The sequence below is a fragment of the Palaemon carinicauda genome, chromosome 37 (genome assembly GCF_036898095.1).
Source record: "Palaemon carinicauda isolate YSFRI2023 chromosome 37, ASM3689809v2, whole genome shotgun sequence".
Classification (NCBI taxonomy): domain Eukaryota; kingdom Metazoa; phylum Arthropoda; class Malacostraca; order Decapoda; family Palaemonidae; genus Palaemon; species Palaemon carinicauda.
The window spans coordinates 8124869-8142614 of record NC_090761.1 but is presented as its reverse complement, the minus strand read 5'-3'; the positions used below and the strand labels follow the sequence as shown (position 1 = coordinate 8142614).

At 42.1% G+C, this 17746-nt stretch overlaps 1 protein-coding gene across 1 annotated transcript in view; it reads left to right on the top strand.

Annotated features, from left to right (window-relative positions):
- LOC137629434 (uncharacterized) overlaps positions 1-17746 on the top strand; it is a 124588-nt gene that overhangs the window by 98406 nt on the left and 8436 nt on the right. Inside the window, exon 4 of the mRNA XM_068360682.1 lies at positions 9711-10919. Within this exon, the coding sequence (XP_068216783.1) occupies positions 9711-10919 (1209 nt within the window). The remainder of the gene's footprint in view (positions 1-9710; positions 10920-17746) is intronic.

Here is a 17746-nt window from a genome sequence, read left to right as displayed (position 1 = left end):
CGAGGCGAACACGAACTCTCTACAAGTCCTCCTAGCTTTAATAAAACTGTACAAATCCTTGGTCACGGTGGCCAAATGGGTTTTGGCCACTACCTTAAACATCTCTTGGTTTTTGGGGTCACTTGCCATCGTCTCCAGAGTAGTCTGTAGAGACATGGACGCAGAAAGTCTTTCTTTAGTCTCTTGCTCCCTACGCAAGAGAAATTCAGACAACTTCGGAAGGTCCTCACCGAACTGACGTCTAGCAACATCTGCTTCCAACTTCCCGACTGAGAAGGTAAGGTGGACGTCCTTCCAGTCTTTTTGGTCCATAGGTAAGGTCAGGGATAAAAGCTTGCACTCGTCCAATGAGGGGCATGGCTTCCCTGCCTCGACCGCCTTTAAGGCTGCCTTGTACCTTTTCTCCATAAAGGGGAAGGCTCTGGTTGGAGAAGCCACAAAGGAGGGGTGCTTCTTACTCAACGCTGGTAACTTCGAGTTAGTGAAGCCCCTCTCTTTCATCGAGCTAGAAAGTAAAGCCTGTGCTTTACCATGGTCAAAGACTATGACCTCCTTTGGCTTTGTCTCCTCCTTTGAGGCTGGTTCCTTCCTGAGGCGGACATAACAGTCCGAGTAAGACTCCTTGCTGGGCCAGAATTCCACCTCTTCAATGGGGACTGATCCCAGCTTCTCCGAGATGACAATCTTCCCAGTTGTCATCAGCATGTGTTCGGCATACCACCACGGGTTCGTGTCCGAACATAAAGGAAGGTCCTTTACGCAGAGCTTCTTCTGAGGCCCGTGTGATGCTGCGAGTCTACGCATCTCCAGCTTCATCGCAGCTTCTTTTTCATCATTTTCCTTCTGCATTTGCTGAATCATTTCAACAATGGAAGGAAGAGTCCTTCCCAGTTTCTCTGGGATAGCAGAAGATGTCGAGGGAACTGGTTCTGGGGGCAGAACCGATGAGACCAACACTGCGTCGACCTCTTCCTCCTCGGTCTCAGGAGCTTGGGTCAGCTCCTCTTCCTGACCTTCTGCAAGAAGGTCCTTTTCAGTGTACTCCGACACTTCTGACATCCTATCGTCCAGTTGGATGTCCTGTAACGCGTCTGAGACCTCCGAATCTACCGGAATCTGGACGTCAGGGATCTCTGAATGAAGCTGAGGAATTACTGCATCCGAAGATGCCCGGGAAAGATAGGCCTGCATCTTCTCACTTGGAAGGTAAGGCCCCGTGGTGTTTTTCTGAAAACCCCTGACCCAATTATGCAACTTTTCCTTTGCTGCATCCCTTGACTCTGCCGACTCAGGAGAGTCAAATGCCTCAGTAATCAGGTTAGTACATACATCACATACCTGAGGGTCCCAATACTTGAGATCGCCTTTGGAGACTGTGCAGCGTGCATGTTTCCTGCACAGCTCATGTCCGCTGAAGTTCTTACTGCGGACGTTACAAAACATACTCCCGCACTTGGGTTGGTCCTCCTGTAAAGAGAAGAGATTCCAAGGAGTATCCAGTGAAAAGTTTCACAAAATTAAGTATACAATTTATTATTATTGTATGTAGCTTTGGATAGATAAGCTAGAAAGGAAAAAAGGAAATACACATACATGTATTTCCTGCCCAGCCAATTGCTATGACCTCCCATAACATTAAGACTATGGTTAATTCTCATTCTAGAAAACCTTTGGAATTTGTTATCCTCCAAGGATATATAAGTGTAACTCAACACCAGTTTCCAGAACTTTTAATATTAGGGATTTTAATATTTTAAAGAAAGAACTCACTTTCTTTATACTGTACGGTCTCACAATAGGCTGTACATGACAACACATTGTATGTTGGAAAATTTTTGTATTACAGTATAATCTATACTGTAGTTTTCTACTTACATTATATACTATAATTCAAAATACTGGCTACTGTATAATCATATACATATGCCGGCCGGCAAGTACCTGGGTACAATTCCAAGGTATACTACCATTGGAAATAGTGGGCGGCAGATCGCTGGTCTCTGGGTGCCGGCCGGCAGTAGGTAATAAGCCGGCAGCTGACCACTAATCGTAGTGGCCGGCAGAGTAGTAGGTGTGCAGCCAGTTGCCGGCTGGCCACGGCTGATGGCAGTCTATGCCGGCCGGTGACATTAATAAAACCAGAGATCTACAGCCCACCAGGCTGCCGGCCGCTAAGCCGGCAGATGGGGACCCGAAGGTACTATACACTAACAAGGGAAAAGCATGGATGCCAGACTGTAAGGCGGCACTGCCTTACTGCCTTCCATCCAGAATGAGTGAACAAATGGAAAGGGAGAATGCAACATTCAAGCTTCCATCCATCCATAACCTGCCGGGCTCTACCAACAGACATATGGATGGCAGACCAAGAGAGGTCTGAAGAACACTTCAAAGAGAAAAAGGGCTTCTGCCGGCTGGCACATTCTTGCCGGCCGGCAGAAGTCTAAGCCAGTCTTACAACCTACCCTGTTCTAGGGTCGAATGTAGGACGGTGGCCAAGGTTTTGTGATGGCTAGGCTATCACCAAAGGACAAAGGGGGAGGGATGAGGGTCCTATAAGATGAGGAAGGGTTAGCCCTGAAGCCTACCGTACCTCACCTAAGAAACTCTCTAGTATACGACTATCCCCAGTGCTAAGAAAACTCATCCTAGCCTAGGGTAGTTGAATATAGCAAAAAGGTTGGCAGTACCTTTCCACCTCCAGCAATACAGGAACGGGGTTTGGTGCTTTTATTTCCCCAGGTAATGGAGAATTCTATTCTCCGACCTAGGGTAAAACAGACAGGACTAGTCTGCTAAACCACAGAAAGAAGGAATCATCTCGTACAGAAACCTTCAGGTGTGGCCTAGGGAGGTCTAGCCTCGTATGTCTGCAGCCTAACCTAGCAAAGGAATCTTATTCGCTTTGTCAAGCAGCTACAGACCCCAGACAGAATACTCTGATGTTCTGACTAAGCCCAAAAACCAGTCACTCTGGTTACAGGACAAGGACAGAAACATCCTAGCCTAGTTTTACCTAAATACAATCCAGATAAAACTGACTAGGGTTAAGCCTAGGCTAACTCAGAGGGAAAAAGGGATTGATCTTAGACCTCCAGAGGAGAAAAGAACAATCGGGGAAGTGTGCGAAAGTATACTAAAGCCCCTTAGGCTATTAGCCTAGGCGCGGTGAGAATCGATTACCTAAATCACCGAAACTCTCTCGTATACTATCTTGGAAGAGGAAATTATTTCAGTAATTATCTTACATGTATAAATAACTGCCTAAGGCTTCAATAAAATTATCACACTAGGAGAATCTATTATATCATGCATGAAAGTACTAAAAGCAAAACGCCTAGGCTACTAAGCCTAGCGTAAGCAAGGATCGGTTACCTAAATCGCCGAAACTGATAAATACTATCGGCATAATATAAAGAATTCCCAGTAGGAAGGCTAAATAACTTAATTTATTAAAGCATTAAAACCGGGGAAAGTCGCTCAGGCTAACTAAATGACTTGTGCATAGCGAGCGACAGCGTCCATGACGCCTTCGGTAGGCAACAGCTCTTGTTTACGTTAATATCACTTTTGATTTAATTCAAAACAACAAGAGCTTACATTTATACAAAGTAAAGATAATACTCAACTTTCCAGAGGCAGAAGAGGCTGGAGCAAGCATCATAATGTTGAATAATATCCAAAATAACGAGAGAGCACAAGGGAATCACCGAGCAATAGAGCTACAAGATAAGGAATAACATGGCGCCGTTGATGATGTCATATACAGACTCGAAACGGGGAGGAGAGGTATCTTAATAACGGCTCCCCTTTTGTTTCTTGCCACTTTTCCCTCTCGAAGCGTTAACGCTATTTGGGGTGAAGATAGCTATGTGGCGTGTCAAGAATACGTCCTCTGATATTATGCGATATCCCTATAAGAGTAAATTAGGGATATTCGCTCCAGGTGTTAGAATTCTGGGTACCTTAAGGTAAAATTCTCTGGGAATATCACTGTAGTTGAATATACCCTAGGAAGCTACTTTCAAGGAACTTCCATCAGGACGACATGGCCTGAGCCCAAAAAAGACCCTAGCATGGTTCCTGAAGGGTTTGATTTCAAGGCAAGCAGAGGGTGGTTTGAAAAGTTCAGGAAGAGAAGTGGGATACACTCCGTGGTTCGTCATGGGGAGGTAGAAAGTTCAGACAAGGATGCTTCGGAAAAGTTTAAAGTCGAGTTACTAATTTCATCAAGGCTGAGGAATATCTTGCCCAGCAAATTTTTAAGTGTGACGAAACTGGGCTTTTTTTTGGAAGAAAATGCCTCGAATGACTTACATCACATGTGAGAAGTCGATGCCTGGTCACAAACCTATGAAGGACAGGTATACACTCTTGCTATGGGGCAATGCTAGCGGCGATTGCAAAATAAAGCCGCTTCTTGTTTATTATTTGGAGAATCCCAGAGCATTCAAAGCAAATAACATTATGAAAAGTAAATTGCCTGTTATGTGGAGGTCAAACATAAAGGCTTGGCTGACCAAACAGTATTTTACTGAGTGGGTGCATGAGGTGTTTGCCCCAGCCGTGAAAAAATATTTGGAGGAAAAGAAGTTGCCGTTACGCTGCCTTCTTGTAATAGATAATGCTCCTACCCACGCTTCAGGTTTGGAGGATAACTTAACTGATGAATGTGATTTCATCAAAATCAAGTTTCTGCCTCCAAATATGACACCACTGTTCCAACCCATTGACCAGCAAGTCATCGCAAATTTCAAGAAACTGTATACCAAATTCCTTTTTCAACAATGCTTCGAGGTGACTAGTGACACTCGGCTAACCCTTCGAGATTTTTGGAAAAATCTTTTCAATATCTACCTCTGCATCACCATCGTCAACAAGGCCTGGGACCAAGTGTCATAGAGGACCATGAATTCTGCACGGAGGAAATTGTGGCCTGATTGCGTTACTGAGCGTTAGTTTGAAGGGTTTGAGAATGTTGCTAGTACTAGCTGATGTCGAGGAGGAATCTCAAGAGGATAGGCAACTCATTGATGACATCTTTAATATGGGCCAAGTTTGGAGATGGACAGCAGTGATGTTGAGGAGCTACTGGATGAATATCGTGCTGAGCTCACCCCAGAACAACTCCTGCACCTTCAGGAGGAGCAGAAGACAACGTTGGAGGAGGAGATGTCTTCTGATGAGGAAAGGAAGGATGCCCCAACTGCTATCAAAGATATGTGTGCAAAATGGAACGAACTCCAGAACTTTGTGGAACTGTATCACCCAGATAAAACTGGAACCGGCAGAGTTGTGTATGTTTTTAATGACCTTGTCATCAGCCACTTTTGTAAAGTTCTTAAAAGAAGGCAGAAACAAGGTACACTAGATAAGTTCTTTACAAAAAGTAAAGAACAACCTGTGGCAAAGTCTTCCCAACCGAATAGATTGGCTAGAGAGAGAACATCCACAGCTGAGTTACCCGATGTTTTTATGGAAGGCAATTCTGCATTCAAGAAATAACCTTCCTCCCTCTCTCTCCTTCTCTCCAACAACCATGTTCATTATGCCATCTACAAATCACCAAAAAGGTAAAAATATTCATGCATTGAAAATAATTATTTTTGATGTGTTACAATTGGTAAAGATAAAAAATGTTTTTGATGTGTTTTTTTGTACACAATCTTTGATAGTATATCTTTTATAAGAATAAGATAAGCAAGCTATTTCAACACTTTTATTTTACACAAAAATCTGAGCAAACGGGGCTGGGGTACGAGTTTCTACAGATATGGCAATACATTCCCCAGCCTAGCCTACTTTATTAATAGAGTATTTATGAGAAATCCTGTGTACTTTATATATTACCTACTCTCTTAATATACAGTTTATGGTGTAAAATAATGTAAAAATGCTCTTAAAAAAGTTGTTTTCTAGTCTTGGAACAGATTAAAACTATTTGCATTATTTGTAATGGGAAAAATTGTTTCAGAATTTAAACAAATCACTTTTCAAACAGCCTTCTGGAACAGATTGTGGTTGAAAACTGAGGCTGGACTGAATTTCCAAATTTGTAATTTGTTCCGGCGCAACATAAAAACCTTCCACTCTTTACTATGGAGAGACACCTTCTGGGGAGTGGAAGTCTGTGACCAACTGGCTGGAAATTGTCCCGGGATAGCCTCTTGTACAGGTTGACTTTGAGGGATCCCACACCACGTTATCCTCGTAGGTTGACAGCCTGGGAAATAAAGAATCATTTTGTTAGAAAGGGATTATTACATGTTCGGGCTGTACCCTTTACTAATACACAATTTTTCCTGCCTCCCATCCATGACAGGAGAACGGGGACATAACAAATATATGTACATGTATTAGGTTATCCAAAGAGCATGATACTCACCCACAGAAGGACAAGGTCAGCTGTGCAGTCTCTTGGATGCTGCGCGACATGAGAGGGGAAGATGAAATGGCCTGTCACTCACACATTTATCCTAGACTTACTCTCTGGTAACGTTCGCCCTCAACCCTCTGATACTTTTCCCAAAAGGGAGCCGAGGTGTCTAGATCACATTTTGAGCAGCCACCACAGGGTTATGTCTTGCAGGTAGTGGGCGGTGAACGTTTTCTGATGTCTCTGCTGCTGCCAGGGAGGTCCCACGCACTCTTTCTTGCTGAAGAGCTGCTCTAACCTTAGTATTCTATAGCACCGTCTTGGCGTCCTTAAACTCTCCGAGGCGAGAGGAATTCCTGCAGCAGCGATGGTCTTGAGGGTTCCTGACGTACCAAAGAGGTCTGACCTTCTCTTGCTGAATGTGGTGTCGCAAGTTCTTCTGGAGGTCTGGAGACGGGATGAAGCTCTGGAGGGGCCACCTCAATAGAAAGTGGGAAGAATGTGGGCATGGCATGAGAGAGGCCTCCTGTGGATATCTCGAGCCCCTGCTCATATGCGGTTGGAGAATATCACCCAATAGGGGAGTCGATTTCCTCAGTCTCCTCTTCTGCTTAGTCGTAAAGACCGGAGTCACTTGAAGGTGTGAGAATTCCTACTGTAGGGGAGCAGCAATTTCCGCAGCTCAATGCACCCTCCTGATGGGCGAGATGAACATATGAGGCTTCGGGGCCTTGGAAGCGGCAGTCCTCTGCCTAGTGTCCGAAGGGGGAGAGGGAGAGGAATAGGAAGAGGAGGAGGAGACCGACTTTTCCAACAGGATCCTTGGAGTCGATGCTACTGTCGTCTGCTTCGATGGAGGAGCTGTCCCTGTGACAGCCTGCTTCATTGTCTTCACCAAGGTGTCAAACCATGGTGGAGATTTCCTCACCGCAGAAATGTCCTGGGTGTCCTTGGATAGTTTAAGAGATAGTGATCGCCTCCTCGGAAATCGCGGTCTAGGTACCTGAAAGGGGGAAAGGCTAGTTTCTTACCCTGGTGAATTGGCACAGGCATGTCCTTTTGATCTAACCTGAAAGTGCGAGATAGAGAAAGGGAAGTAATACGAACATACTTCCTTGGAGGTTCCTTTGAGGCCAGAAGGAAAGGGAAGTGGGCGCCCGATTCTCAAGACAGGTGACCCGTGGGCACAGGGAGATCAGGCCTTTGTCTAAGTGAGCGTGAGCAGGAGCTGGAAGGGTCACCGGTAGTCTGTGAAGCTTGTGGCGTGGTGAGCGGTCACTTGGCTGATGATCGTGCGCTGGATGATGATGATGTGCTGGGGAGAGAAGATCACGCATGTGCGTGTGACAAACTCTCGCTGGCGCTGGTGAGAGGTGCGCTGGCGAGTAACGATCATGAGTAGGTGCGTGAGGATCACGAGCTGGCAAACAGCAAGATAGCGAGTGATGAACATAAGCTGGCAAACAGCGCTATAGAGAGTGACGATCATGAGTTGGCGAGCGGAAAGCTAACAAACGGCGAGCTGGCAAATGGCGAGCTGTGGAGTAAAGGTCACGATGTGAAGAGTGATGATCCCGAGCAGGTGAAGAGTGACAATCACGAGCTGGCCAATGGCGAGCAGGCGAGTGACGATCACAAGCTGGCGAGCGGCTAACAGGAGAGGCACGATTGCCTGCTGGCGAGTGGCGATCCCAGGAAGAAAAGTGACGATCGCAAGGCTGTAAGCAGCGATCATGAACAGGAATGTGAGATGATTGTCGTTTCCTTGAGTCGTAGCATTGTTTTCTGATGGAGGCCGAGGGTGAATGTCTGGAAGGTCAAAGAGGACTGCGATCCTTGGACAAGGAGGACACCCTGTGGTGGCGAGGGCTCCTATCGTCAACAGCAGGTCAGTGCTGGAATAGAGAGTGCATGTGCTGAGCTCGTCAGCGGTGACCCTCAGCAGGAGAGTCATGCTGCATAGGACTGGAAGATGAGGAGGCACAGTGACGTTTAGGAGGAACCAGCCTAGACCTTTGTTCAACCCCCTCATCAGAAGGGGAAAGAACGCATAACTTCGCAAACGAAAAAGATGACAACAACAGCACTCATGGTGTAGGAACTTCTACCTCTGAGGAAACTGGAGTTCATCTCCTCTCGGCCTCCAGCTGTAGAAACTCCATTAACACCTCCTTTGAAGGTGGACCTGCAACCCCCAGTGACGGCCAAACCTGTAAAAAGTCAGAGTATGAGAAGGATCCTCCAGAGGGAGGGGTGGAGTTTCTTCTCTAGGGGAAGCAACACTGTCCTTAGATTTCCGGGGTTAGCTGGTCAACACTCCCACTCAACCGATCCTCAGAAGAGACCAATCGAGCTGGAGCTTTGGAAAGAGATTGGGAGTTCAAGGATGAAGTCCGGGGTTTCTTCGACTTCGTGGAAGACCCTGAAGGCGAACTATATCTCTTGGACTCCTTCTTTTACCGTCTCCCAAATCTCCCCCACTGGGAGAAGACCACTTCCGGCATTCATAGCAGGTGTTATCCTCGTCACAATGTCGTCCTCGGCAAGCCGGATAAAATGAATGCGGGTCTGTCTTGGCAGAGGACATGATGGTCCCGCAGGTGCGCCCATCGGGTCCTGGACAAGTCTGCATGATGGACGGTAGGAAGAAGATACAAGCACGCCTGAAAAGAGAAAGCTAAGGAAAGAATTAGTTCAAATGGCAAAGTCTTGGAAAGGAAAGAATTAGTTCAAATGGCAAAGTCTGTTGGGGAGGAGGAGAGAGACTACGTCTGCTCTGCACTGAGCTAAAAACAAAAGTGAGAAGGCAACACTAGTGTGTGAGTGAGAAGGGTAATGGGTGTAACTAACGGGCCGGTAGTTATACTTTGCTTAAAAGTTTATGGCCACTCTTCCAGCTTTGCCGAAAGATAATTCCTATAAATAGCTAAAGGGTTTGTATTTATTTAGCGTCAGAACTACTACAAATTTTTGATAGAATTTGTATTTTCTTAGCTATACAAACCTGACTTATTAATGCAAAGGCCCCACCTCATCCACCCCATAAGTTTTGACCAGTATAGAGTGAAGCTTGCCTCGCACAGCGCATAGCACTGACCAGCAGTGGAGTTGCATAGTAAGCTATTATAGCTACCAATAAAGCTCCTTTGTCTTATTTTGCTCTGGTCGTAGAAAATTGACACACTGTAGGAATAAACCCATATAAATGACTCGAGTTTGTATCGCTAGGAAAAGTACAAATTATCTTAAAATGTTGTAGTTTTCCAATATCAATTATAAAATTTAAGATTCAATTAAGAAATAAAGTAATGAAACAATCTATTTACTCTTTCAGGTGATGGGAATTGCTCTTCAAAAAAAAATAAAGCAAAGGAATCTGCCATAAACCTTAAGGAAATTTCAAATAAAACATTAGTGAAACTACTGTTTTCTTTAGACAATGGTGATAAATCTACAGATAAAAGTGAATTCTTCCAGCAACAGAACATAAGGAGGGTGCAGGAAGGAATGTCTGCATTCATGTCCTTCATGAAGAATGAGAATATTTCTGAAGTTAGAGAAGTATTAGAGGCAAGGATTAAGGAGTTGTATGAGTATCCATTCTTTAAAGTGCCAGTTGAAGGAGCAAATGAAGCTGTTCGCACAAAGGAACAAGAGATACTCACACTTATTAAGGCATGTAAGACATTTGGAGTAGATTACACAAAACTGAAGGAAAAGGAATTGCAGGCACAAAAATTGCTTTTTCTCAGTGAAGCAGAATGTCAAGGGAGCTTCCTCATCTATGCAGAAAATCTTCGAATAATCCATGTTTGTGATGTCATGTCAGAAAAACTTGTCTATTTAATGTATGAAAAGGTGAGATGTAAGGAAATCTCGATGACACTATCCGATAAACTCTTTAGTAACAAAGATTTGGAGCCACTAAAACTGAAATGGAAATCACTTGAAGTTTCACTGGATAAAGTAGAAAAAGTTGAGGGTTTCAAGGAAGCATTGTTTTTTTGTATCATACGTATGCTAGAAATGAATGACCTACACAATCGATTATACACCAACAATTTTGAAGAATTACTTCAGGAAGTAAATGCAAGTGAACTAGATGAAGGTGATACAGGTAAAATGGAATACATCATTGATAAGCTTTCTACATATCCAAATGCATGCCAACCTACAGGATATTGTCTAGTGTTTTGTGTAACGAATGAAAGAGAGGGTGCCGAAAGTGAAATTAGAAAAGTTAAGGAAGTATTTGAAAAGTCACTTGGCTTTACAGTAAAAGTTGTGAAAAATCCAACTTTAGAACATTTACAAGAGTGCAGAGACGAATTGGAAAAATTCAAGTATCATTTTTATGATTCTCTTGTGTTTTGGTTCATGTCACATGGGAACAAGGATGAAATTAAATTAGGATGTGGAGAGTTCCATAAGAAAAATGAAGTTATTAACAGCTTCTGTAAGCTTGAAAATTTCCGGAAAAAACCCAAGTTATTTTTCATGTGTTCTTGCCAAGGGGAAGGAAGAATTGAAGTTAGGAAAGAAGGTAAGTTTTGTCCAATTTTTACCTGCTGATAATATAAAAATTAATCCAGAATACATGATTTGCTCTTAATTAAAGACCATTAATAATTATTATCTCTCAGTTGGTATCTATCATTAACCGAGTGTTTAGGAGCTATACAGTATTAGAGGGAAAAACCCAATATCTTGATCACTGCTAGTTTTTTCACTAAACTAGTGCACATCTAACTAGCAGTAGATGCACTTTTCATTAAATAAACCCAATAAGACAAACCCATTAATCCTTACCTAATGGTCAAGCATTATGTTGCTTGTGTAGTGCAATGAAGAATGGAAGAATACACAGTATATTGCTACCCCTATAAGGTAATTCTTTCTATCGTTATTTCTCCATATATCAGCGTAGGCATTCGATAACTTTGATATAGTACTGCCTTGTCTAAGAATCCTTGAATGTGACTTTCACCCTCAACAGACCCATTAGGGTTCAGAATTTGTCTGTCAAGAGTCGGGCTATAGTGATCTGATTTCAACTTCCCGCATTTGTGGGTAATTGGAGACACTAGGCATTGGAGCTAATAGTGGAAGGGCAATATCCACCTCCACTTACCAGTATTGTGTACACTATCTTGAAATGCAGCACATTTTTGATAAAGGACTGGTCCCCTCTTGAAGCTCTTCTTATGATGAACCTGTGATCAAAGGAGCGGGACCCTTAGGTGAAAGGTGGATCTGCGTTGACTTGCTTCCTCACTCTCAACAAATACTCAGGGCAAATTTGGTTACAACTTCAATTGCATGGATGTAGATAATAGCACTGAAAACTTTATTACATATTTCATTAGAACCTGAAACTTCCTCCATTTTGAATGGCTCGAAGAAATCCCCTACAAAAAGCAAGGACTAGGTAACAATACAGTACTGTACTAAAAATATAAAAGTACTTTTTTATAATTTGAGCGGTGTGTAAGTAGTGTATTATAAGAAATATTTTATTTTTGTAATTAAAAGAGCTCACCGTAAAAATTTCACCTTGTAAGGGAGTCAGAATAAGATTTCCTCAGGAAAATAGGTGATTAATTAAAACCTCATCAGCCAAACTAAAGGAAAAATTGAAAAGTTTGCCTCAGTTAGGAAATTGTTTTTTAAGATGCTTCCCTCATTCAGTTTTTAATTAGTGTTGATGCATAATACTATTGATTGGAGAATGTTTGTTTGGGAAGAGAGGGTTTCAGAAACAGAATTCAAGATCATCTTATTTATTATGTAAAGGGACACTAGTTGAATCTGAACGTTTCATTTGAATCCTAAAAAATATTTGACCGATCAGCTCAGAATTGGTAATATGCAAATAGAATATTAGCCGAATAAAATCCTAATTGGATGGTTGCAGTACTTTTATTTGTGAAGAGAAGGCTTCAAAGATGGAAACAAAGGTCTAGATTGGTTGGGATAGCCTATTAGGAATGTGTCTGTCTTGCAATCTTTGGGAAAGGAGTTTGAAACTGATCTATCCCTATAGTTTCTAGTAGTATCTGCAACCTCACTGTCCTATAGGGATTGGTGTGTGCTTGGGGGGGGGGGGGAGCCAATAGATCTAAATGCTGAATATCAGCAACCATTGCCTGGCCCTTCCTGGTCCTAGCTTGGGTGGAGGGGGCCTTGAACACCGAATGTAATATACGTATATATGAACGTTCTCTAGGGTGTTGTCATGTCCCTTGCCTCGGCCACTCATGAGTATCTGTTAAACGTAAACTACAGTAGGAAAAACACATTTTGAGCGAAGCGAAAAATCTATTTTTGGGTGAGATAGCCATGTCGGTTCCTAATAGTAGCTTCCAAGGGATATATGTACTACAGTGATATTCCCAGAGAATTTACCTTTAGGTCTCCAGAATTCTAACTCCTGGCACGAATATCCTTAACATTCTCTTAAGGATATCGCATAAATCAGGGGACGTATATCTTGATACGACACATAGCGATCTTCACCCCGAATAGCGTTTTCGCTTCGAGGGGGAAGAGTGGCAATTTTGGAAGGGGAGCCGTTATCAAGGTTACCCTACTTCCCATACTACTATTGAGTATCAAGATGGCACCATATCCAAGATGGCGGACATTCCTTGTAGCATTGAGCATGGTGCAACAGATATAGTAGTTTCGGGAGGGATTCTGCAAAGACCTTTTCTATAGAAAAGTAGGGTGGGTCCATCAGGACTACATGGCTATCTCACCCAAAAATAGATTTTTCGCTTTGCTCAAAATCTGTTTTTTGGGCTCAAGCCATGTCGTCCTGATGGAAGTGTATCAGAGCATTACTGTATCTGTAGATTTTCATTGGTGCCTTAACCTTGGGACAATTTTTCTATGGTCATCTGGACCATTTGAGACAAATGACGTTACCGTTATCCATCATTATCACTAATCATAGACCATGTTAGTGCTTCCTGCCCTCTACAGGGAAGAATCATACTAGACGGTAGAAAAGGGGCCTCAAGGTTAGCATATACAGTATTGTATGAACAAACATAAGTATTCACTGGGTTTACAAACGGTCTCATGGTTTGTATATATTGTCGGAACAATATCAGTTTCCACTATATGCATTGTTTGTAAGCATACAATGATATGAGGTTTACTTACATGAGTAAGTCAAAGAACATCTTAAATATGCAAATTGCCGGGCGAATTAGGACGCAATTACATTCTAATAGACATTTATTTCTAATAAATGACTAAATGAAATAACAAGTGAAACGAATGTAACATGATAAAGGAATTATACGGGCAACGTACAGTATACAGAAATTATTTTCCCCCTTTGAAAGGGAAGAAATGATGAGTGCCACTCTAAGACTGAAAAATTTTAATAAATTTTTGCTTTATAATTTCTGTAAATGTTGTATCCTATCAACACTGTGTACTACGTACACATGGCACAAGTGTTATCTGTATAATTCCACACCTGAGATTTTGAACAGATTTAGTGTCACCATGGTAACACTCACTTAAAGGGTTATCACACCAGAAGTATTGACACCTTTTTCCCTTTAATTGATAGTCCCAATTAATTCACTGTTCATCGCAGTAATTAGACGACAGGTTTTAATACACTACCTGCCGCCACCACATAATGCTTCAGTTCATGGACCTGCTTAGTATAGTGTTTGTAGAACACTCTGGATGATTTCCATCCAGTGTATGAGCGAAGACGCTCAAAGTCCATATACTGAAAAAAGTTCAGTGATGAAGCAATTTTCCTTGGATCGTGACCTGCAGGTGTACTGTCAGGATCTGCTCTGCAAATAAAGTAGGTGAGCTTCGCCCTCGGTTGTTTTAGGGATAAGATTGATCCAGAGGCTTCTCCTTTAAAGAGCTGTCCTCCCCTGAAGTCTGAAGTTCTACGAAGATAGACCTTTAGACACTCTACAGGACATAGAGAGACATCTTCCTTCAGAGGGCAGATTCTCCAAGGACCCCACCCCTCTTAGTGGGTAGCTCGTTCTTAGCGAGAAAGGTTGGATCAGGAAAGAGATTCAGTTCTCCAGCTTCTGTGAACGGAATGTGGCCCTCATTTCTAGATAGGGCTACTATTTCACTAACTCTAGTCCCAGAGGCTATAGCGAACAGAAAAATAACCTTCTGGGTTAGATCCTTGAGGGAACAATCTTCATTGTTCACAGATGAGGCATAATGTAGGACCTTGTCCAAAGACCATGAGATGGGGTTTGGAGGTGCCGCAGGCCTAAGCCTTGCGCATGCCTTCGGAATCTTATTAAAGTTTTCATTTGCCAGATCCACTTGAAAGGCATATAGAAGAGGTCTAGTCAAGGCTGACTTGCACATAGTTATCGTGTTGGCTGCCAGACCTTGATTATGAAGGTGGACAAAGAAGGACAGACAGAAGTTCATTGAAATTTCTTTCAGTCCTTTTGCTTTTACAAAAGCAACCCACTTTTTCCAAGATGACTCATATTAGGCCGTGGGGCATACAGCAATATTGTTCACTTTTATTTGACCCACCCAGCAACTATCCAATTTTTTTATATGTTATTCAGTATGTTCTTAGCTACAAAAAAATACAATGTTCTCCAAAAATAACTTGCACATTAATTAGTAATTACTAATTATTAGCCTCCTAATATTCAACAGAATTTAGTTCAATTTCTTGCCACTAGATGGCTCTGCACAGGTTCTTATCCAATAAGAGCATTAGAAACGGAATCTCGCGCTCTTGCCACATCTCTAATGCGCAGGTGCCATATTTCTCTCGGATGCGGAAGATAGGTGTTTTAAAAGGTACAATTCCACTTTACATCATCATAACTCAACATTATCTCAACTCAAGACATCAAATTCTTTTCCGTTTCTGGTATTTTGCTGTAGTGTTGGTTAAAAAGGTTCGTAACTCAGTTTCGTTGATCAATATTGCATATATATATGTATCTGTATGTATATGTGTATATGTATATATGTATGTATATGTATGTATGTATATATATATATATATATATGTATGTATGTATGTATATATATATATATATAGGTGTGTATATATATGTATGTATGCATGTATATATATATATATATATATATATATATATATATATATATATATATATATATATATATGTATGTATATATATGTATATGTATGCATGTATATGTATATGTATGTATGTATGTACAGTATATGTATATATATGTATATGTATATATATGTATATATATATGTATATATATATATATATATATATATATATATATATATATATATATATATATATATATATATATATATATAGATGAAGATAGCTTGATACAAGACACCGATTCTGATGATGACATTAACGAGGAAGGCGAGCTATGAGTAAGTTGAAAATGATTATAATCAGGCACGATTTTTCGAGGTTGAGCATGAGCATGGACTGAAATGGACATTACTAACAATTTTGATTTTACGAAAAATGTCTTTTACAAAAAGTTACTTTAAATGAAAAAAAAAAACACTTTTTATCTAGCACAAACGGAAACTGTATCAGCATTAGGCATATTCCCTGATAGAGAAGACGACTATTTTTTTAAAACTGTATTATGTAATTTGTAGAAAAATAAAATGTCTATATAATTGTATACTTATCTTAATATCATAGTCTTTCTTTTAAGATATCCTTTTTGGTAAACCATGGACAGAAATTGTGAAAAAAAACATTCCTTCAGTGGAGAAAATTTGAATTTCATAGGTTAATGTATTTCGCCTGTAGTGGGTTAATGTGCAACTTTACAGAGGAGAACATTGCATTTTTGGAAAGAGCACCCCAAAATTACATTAGAACAAGTGTTTTCAGGTAGTTGCGAGGAGGGTCAATCAAACTCAATATTTAGGCATCTTTTGTCAGCATGCCCCACGGCCTATATTGTCTTCTAGTTGACTTAGATTTGTATTCGTCTAAGAATTCTATATTGCCTTCTGAGATCCCAAATCTTTTCCTAACCACTAGGGCAAGAAAATCATGAAATGAAGGATTTGGGCTCTCTGTGATAAATCGAAGGCAATTAACTTCTGAACCCTCTGAGATAGTGCTGGGTTCAGTACTAGGGCCAGCCTCAGCCTCAGTTCCTTCACTAGAGGGAACCAGTTGCTCTTGGGCTATTTGGGAGCCACCAGAGCTACCCCTCCCTGGAAGGATCTCAGCATGTTGAGGACCTTCAGCTGGAGATTGGATGGGATGAAGAGGAATTCCTTAGTCCATCCCTTCCATACTAGAGACATGGTGTCTGTTATCTCCTCTAGAGGATCCTCGTATGGGGCTACATGTCGAGGTAGTTTCTTGATGACGCTCGTCACGAAGAGGTCGATCTGCAACTCGGGAACTTGTTCCCATCTGGGAGAGAATAGGTCTGCGTCTGTGGACCATTCTAACTCTATCAGCTTGAGCCTGAGTAGAGCATCCACTGTCACATTGCGGATCGATTGTACATGAACTGCTGATAGGTGCCATCCCTTTAGGCAAGGGATGGCTAACATCACCTAAACTATATGAGACGCTCTCAAGCCTCGTCGGTTTCAATGTCTCATTATCGCTTCGATGACCCAGATCAGCCTGAGGAGGTCTGATCTGCGTGGAGAGTGTTTCCCCAACCACGACAGGACTACCAAGTCCCTTGGATTTTCCTCAGATGGGAGTGAACACCCCATTCTTCCGACTAGGAATCCATGCGGATGATCTTCAATAGTCGAGGTAGTTGCAAGGGCACGGTCTTCAATAGGTTTTTGGCCTTTGACCATTGTTTGGGAAGCGATCAAGGAAAGACCGATATCGGTCATTTTAGATCTCTTCGAGCGTTTGATGCGTATCTTCTCCAGACTCTTAACGCATCTTTCAGCTGTGCTCTTAGCACTAGGTCTGTCACTATTGTGAACTGGAGAGAGTTCAGAACTCTTTCCTGTTAGCGTCTTGGAATCCCGACTGATTACCATAGTCTCTTGACCAAACCTGCGATCTCCTTTTACATCCCTAAGGGAAAGGAGAGCCGGTGTGACCTCAGGTTTCGATGGTTTTTTAACTGTTGAAGCCTTTGAGCTGGAGAGAATCGAGACTTCTTTAAGCTGATTTTGCATCCTCGATGTTCCAGGAACTGGATCACTTCCTTGGATGCTCGTAGACCAGCCACTTCGGGTGCTGCCCGCACCAGCCTTTTGTCCAGGTACTTTGTTACCTGAACCATTTCTAGGCTTGGTTATTGCGTGACTGTGTCCACCAATTCCGTGAAGATACTTAGGACTGTGTTTAGTCCGACAAGTATCTTTCTTAGGACATACGTTATCCTCTGTAACTTGAATCC